The 6,074-nt window shown below is 34.3% G+C and overlaps 1 protein-coding gene across 1 annotated transcript; it reads left to right on the top strand.

Annotated features, from left to right (window-relative positions):
- Positions 1–1,235: 1,235 nt before the first annotated feature.
- On the top strand, positions 1,236–3,102 carry LOC142548110 (polygalacturonase-like). Its single transcript, XM_075656454.1, has 4 exons — positions 1,236–1,384; positions 1,483–1,794; positions 2,043–2,561; positions 2,651–3,102. The coding sequence occupies exons 1-4, from the start codon at positions 1,259–1,261 to the stop codon at positions 3,074–3,076; spliced, it is 1,383 nt and encodes a 460-aa protein (XP_075512569.1). The 5' UTR covers positions 1,236–1,258; the 3' UTR covers positions 3,077–3,102.
- The last annotated feature ends 2,972 nt before the right edge of the window (positions 3,103–6,074 follow it).

The raw sequence follows: 6,074 nt of genomic DNA, 5'->3' as shown, positions 1-6,074 counted from the left end.
TCAGTTCAGTTCAGTTCATGGGCCACTAGCGTAGAACATAATCTCAACAGAAAATTATGATATGCCATTTTATTTCAGGGCTCTCCCGAGCAAATATTTTACTTATAATTACTCATGTCATGATATTTACACGTATTGCCAGTCTCATGATAATTTCATGTTGCATGAAATTTTACTATATTTACTTGTTATTTACGATGTATGCATGTTGAGTCTTTAGACTCACTAGACTTGATTGTTGTAGGTACTGATGAGGTCGGGATCGAAGGGGGGGACCAGTGAGCCATCTTGGGTCAGCAGTAGTGGAACCCGAGGACCTCATTTCAGCATTTACCATTTTTATGCTAAAACATTTTATCTTTTGTTGGATTATTTTTAAATAGTTATTTTGCAAACAAAAATTACTTCCGCTGCTATTTCGAATATTTAAACACTGAATCTTTTTATCAGTTTATTTATTTAAAGAGGCGTTTTAATTAGTTAAAGAGAAAATTTTTAATTTTTTCGCAAATTTTCAAACACGAATTTTGGGACTTTATAGATAACCACTTGGAAAGTTCTAAGGACGGTAGTTCGGTATAATCATCATATGACTTCACATATGCATGTTTAGACATCTATATGCCCTTACCAAGAAACGCGGTACACAATATCACATATGTTATTTTCGAGATCAAGCGACCTTTATCCATGTTTTAGGTGGCTAAATCGACTAGGAACGAATTTAGTTATACAGTGTTTACAAATGTGTTTTAACATCGAATTATGATTCATTTATATTAAAGTATAATCAAGGTTTTTATCTATATTGATCACATGATTATACAGATAAAAAATAACAAAACATGAAATAAGATATATTAAAATAAAGATTGTTTATTACAAATGAGTCAATAAATTACCTAGCCAACAACTGGCTTACATGAAATTTACTCTAACATTAATATCCATAATATCACTTATAACATATATATTTAATAACAAGAAAACTTGGCACCACAAATTTTTTAACCATATATAGCCTAATTCATGGAACTTGAGCCCATCAATATTTTATTGGTGGATAACATAAACAAGACCCAAATAGAAAATATATTCGACCAATAAATATTCTCAGAATCCTAAAAACACATATTACATGAATGGTAGGGCATGTTTTGTGGCTCTCCACTTTACCTCAATATAATTATAAATTTGCTTAATATTCAAGGAAAGACATATAGTTGTACAAAAGAAGCAGGAAAAAGCAAAACACTAAATGGCTCCAACATTCATTTGCAAAGTTCTCTTCTTTTTGTCATTCTTGGCATGCATTGCCAACGCACAGACGAAAGTATTCGACGTGAGGACGTTTGGTGCAAAGGCGAATGCAGATATAAGTCAGGTATATACAAAAATATCGGATCGCTCTAGATACTAAATTTGTATGAAAAAATGAACGAATTGGTGATAAAGAGGACATAAAAATTGATTTTAATGCAGGCTTTATTGGCTTGGAAGGAAGCATGTGCATCACCAACTCCAAGCACAGTTTGGATCCCAAAAGGGACATGGTCTTTGAAGCAAGCAAAATTGGTTGGACCTAATAAGGCTTCTATTGAGCTTAAGGTCGAAGGCATTTTGAAAGCTCCTTTGGATCCAACTCAAATGCCTAACAAACAAGGGGAGTGGGTGACCATCAATTATCTCGATAATTTCACTCTTTCAGGCGGTGGAGTCTTTGACGGCCAAGGACATGAAGCCTGGAAGAGGAATGACTGTCACAAGAACCAAAACTGCGTAAAACTTCCATTGGTGAGATGGCTAGCTCGTGCCTGGTCTTAAATTTTAAAACAGTGTTCTATGTTGTCTTTTATATATGGTAGAGTCCATGCGTCCCACTTATTCGTTAATGATCAAAAACATCTATAAATTGTAAGCTGAGACACTCTATTGACGCATCACACCTAATTTGATGGCTATTATTCAGTGTCTTTAGGGCTTATAAAAATCACAGAGAGGATACATTGTTCAACAAGTTTTAATTTTCTGAATGCATACAGAACTTGAGCTTCAATTTCATCACCAACTCAACCATCCGCGACGTGACCACCAAGGACAGCAAGAACTTCCACGTAAACGTGATAGGCTGCTACAACGTCACGTTCCTCCGCTTCACGATTTCTGCACCCGGAGAAAGCCCAAATACCGACGGCATCCATATAGCACGTTCCAAACTTGTGAACGTCACCGACTCAGTTATAAAAACCGGAGACGATTGTGTATCAATTGGTGATGGAACCGAGCAAGTCCACGTCCAAAACGTGATCTGTGGGCCTGGTCACGGTATCAGCGTCGGAAGCTTGGGCAAGTTTACGACAGAGAAGGATGTTGTGGGGATCTACGTCAAGAACTGCACCTTCCTCGGCACGCAGAACGGGGTTAGGATCAAAACTTGGCCATCGGCTCCTGCAACTTTGCAGGTCACCAATCTGCAATTCGAAGATCTTATCATGACCAACGTTACGTACCCGATTGTCATAGATCAAGAATATTGCCCACACAACCTGTGCAAACTCGACGTACGTAATTCATCTCATTCCATCGCCAACTTATTTAACAAACGCGCATCACGCTAAAATTCACTTTTTCCTTTATTGATTATATACAGACCCCATCCCTCGTTAAGATCAGCAACGTAAAAATTGACAAAATCAGGGGCACGACAAATGATCCTGTCGCGGTGACATTTATCTGCAGCAGGAATAAGCCTTGTGAAAATATTCAGGTGGGCAACATCGATCTTACATATGACGGAAGACTCGGCCCTATCACCACCAAGTGTAGCAACGTAAAGCCTAGCTTGACCGGCAAACAGAATCCACCCTTGTGCGTCCCTGCTTCTGCTGCTGCTACGCAATCTGTTTTTTTCTCACAGCACAAGAATATGGCGACAACCTTTTTCTGTGTATTTTTAGTTTCAAAAAAATTTTTTGACACAGATTTTAGGATTGTCAGCAATGTATTTTTATATTTTATGTGGCATATTTATTCTCGTAATTTTACGTATTTTGTAATACTAATCAGAAACTTCTGATCTATTTGAAACGAAACCTTATATTATCGGTTTTTTGTTTTCCGAACCACCATTCTTACAGTTTTTACTTGTTCCCTCACATTCTCAATATACTTACAGTACTGAGTTTTTTATACATGAATTCTTGAACGTATAAATTCCTAAATTAAGAATTTCTAAAGGTTTGTGCTCTTAGATCAATTTCATTTATACGGACATGTGAGTAATTACGTGTCGTGAGTTGTCTATTAAGTTAAAACAAGAATAAAGTGATCAACTAAGGGTTCCAGTTTATTGGGCTTTAATGTATCTAATAGGTTGTGACATTTAATGTGTAGAGACAAAAGTGTAATTTCTGTTTTCATTATGGGCTAAAACGGAAATATCAGAAAATAATGATAAATATTATCTATATATATATCATGGTCCCTTGATCTCGGTTTATCATGTTTCATATTCTCTTCTCCATTAAAAAAATAGTTTAGAAGAGAAACTAAAAGTTTCTCTCAAGAAAAGAGCGCGTAGATCTGGAAAATCACGGCACGTTATAAAGAATTAAGAAATATGGCTTCAGGTACGCTTCCACTTAAGTTTTCAGTCAAATTCTTAATAATTTAATGTAATATTCTGCGGTTTATGCGTTTTTCCAACAAGTGGTATCAGAGTCACTCATGCTTGAATCATTGAGATTGTTTAAAGTTTTGGATATTATATGGATCCAGATCTGGAAAAGAAAATTTTGCTCAAATCCTTTTTTGATATGGTTTCAGACGAAACTGACACTACTCGTTTTTGTTTAAAATATACTAGAAAATTATTTTTCTTTCTAATTCATTCGTCCAAAACACTAAACATTTAAAATATGAATAAGTTGCACCATTTAAAATCAACCCACCAACTGTTATTTGAAAATAAAAAAGAACGTAATTCAAAACATAAATCGTAAAACGTCAACCAACCTAAACTAACTTTTTTTAGAATATAAACTTAACTCAAATATCTTCTCAAAACCTCTCAAAAGCATCATAAGCCATAAAGTCTTAAAAGTAACTTAAATCATTAGCATAACTCATAAACATAAGTGCGGAAAACTAGCGACGGTCCTCGGGTTGTACGCACTTTCAGTCCATCTAGATAAACCATCAAGACCTCCATTAACATCGATCTCATGCTTACCTACATCGATCACACATAGTGAGTCTATTGACTCAGCAAACCTTAACCATGATAAGAAGTAATACATATACATCTAGATGCAATAGTGAAAATATTTTTGCTTAAAATATCTTTTCATGAATATGCATACATTACAAGATATTCCAAATTCAACCACACTTAAAAGACAACGGTTTTATCAAAAATCGTTGTCTTTTTTCCTTTTAACAACGGTTTTAACAAAAACCGTTGTCTTTGTGAATTTATTTCTTGTCAAAGACAACAGTTTTTTAAAAACCGTTTTTTAAAAACTGTTGTCTTTGGTTGTCAAGACAACGTTTTTCAAAACCATTGTCTTTGTGCTTGTTTTTTATTTAGCTAAGACAACGGTTTTTGTTAGAACCGTTGTCTTTTATGGGTTACGACAACGATTTTTATACCGTTGTCTATGAGCGGGTTTTTTAGTAGCTATGACAAAGAATCTATGAGCGCGTTTTTATGTAGCTAAGACAACGGTTTTAAAAATCGTTGTCTATTAACGTCGGTGAAAGACAACGATTTTTTTAGTATCTACGATAACAATTTATAAAATCGTTGTCTATATACATTTTTAGGGCATAAGACAACCTTGTCGTATTACTAGAAGAAGTAAGCGGAACTGTTTATTTAGCGATGGTTTTTCTTCAACCGTCACTGAATATAGCGATGGTTTCATAAAACCGTCGTATTTTCAAATTAGCGACGATTTTTCAAAATTGCGACTGTTGTTTAAATTAGCGACGGTTTACTAAGAGCCGGAGCTAATAGGGATGGTTTCAGATTAGCGACGGTTTAAACAAAAACCATCGCAAATTGTCTATAAATATCCGCGTGCTCAGTCCATTTTCTTCATAAAATAAATTTTTTTCTCTTCAACGATTTTAATTTCTCTTCAATTCTTGATAAATTTTTAAGTGTTAGTTAAGATTGTAAATATTATTAGTTAAGTAAGATTGTAAGTGTTTTTTGTTAGATATTTAAATTATAAAATTAATTTTTTTTATTTTACGTAAAACAATAGCGACGGAATCATATGAAAAACTATGCAAAACCGCCGCTAATTGACCTTTAACAACGATTTTTCAGTGCTACAACAACGATTTTTCTCCGTCGTCTTTAGACCTACGACAAAGGTTTTTCACCATTGTATTCAAGTTGTAACGTCCCAAAAATTTGAAGGTCCACGTGAACCACATGCATGCAAGTTATTAAATTTCTTTTGTATTTTATTAAATTGTTTTAAAGCCTGAAATGCATGTTTCTTTCATTAATTTATGTTTAATTATTTTTATGCATTTTATGCGTAATTCATGCATGATAGGATTTAATTCACGAAATTTTAAAAATTCATGCATTAGGTTTTTAGATGCATTTCACGCTCGAACGAAGATCCGAGACCGGATAATTTTCAGAAAAATTTTTTTTATACATGATTAACTTTTATAAATTAATATATGGTGTTTTAAGTGGATTTTTCAAATAATGGGATTTTACCGGGTATTCTTATCCGCAGGACTTTATTTTTAACGGTACGTGAATTTTATCGAATCGGAGGACTTTTTATTGGTTCGGCTAATATTTTCAAAACCTTTCCACGTGAAATATTTTCGGTGAGCGTTGGATTTAATGGGCCTATTTTAAGCTTGTTATGCTTAAAACCCCTTTTCAAACCCTTAATTATTCATATCAGGACCCATTACTTATTTGATTAACTATCTAATTATTATTTATTAAACCCTTAACCTCCCGTAAACCCCCAACCCAAGCCGATATACGTCCCATTCCTTCAGATTTCCTACGGTTTCAGAGCTCAAAAATTGAAGGC

The sequence above is a fragment of the Primulina tabacum genome, chromosome 6 (genome assembly GCF_025594145.1).
Source record: "Primulina tabacum isolate GXHZ01 chromosome 6, ASM2559414v2, whole genome shotgun sequence".
NCBI lineage: Eukaryota > Viridiplantae > Streptophyta > Magnoliopsida > Lamiales > Gesneriaceae > Primulina > Primulina tabacum.
The sequence above is the reverse complement of the archived record's forward strand: the minus strand, read 5'-3'. Positions and strand labels throughout refer to the sequence as shown.

What these genes read in the sequence shown, in the direction of transcription:
- LOC142548110 (XM_075656454.1), top strand. Translation starts at nt 1,259, where the DNA reads ATGGCTCCAACATTCATTTGCAAAGTTCTCTTCTTTTTGTCATTCTTG. An exon ending in CGAATGCAGATATAAGTCAG is followed by an intron (nt 1,385 to 1,482) that starts GTATATACAAAA and finishes ATTTTAATGCAG; the next exon opens with GCTTTATTGGCTTGGAAGGA. An exon ending in ACAACCTGTGCAAACTCGAC is followed by an intron (nt 2,562 to 2,650) that starts GTACGTAATTCA and finishes GATTATATACAG; the next exon opens with ACCCCATCCCTCGTTAAGAT.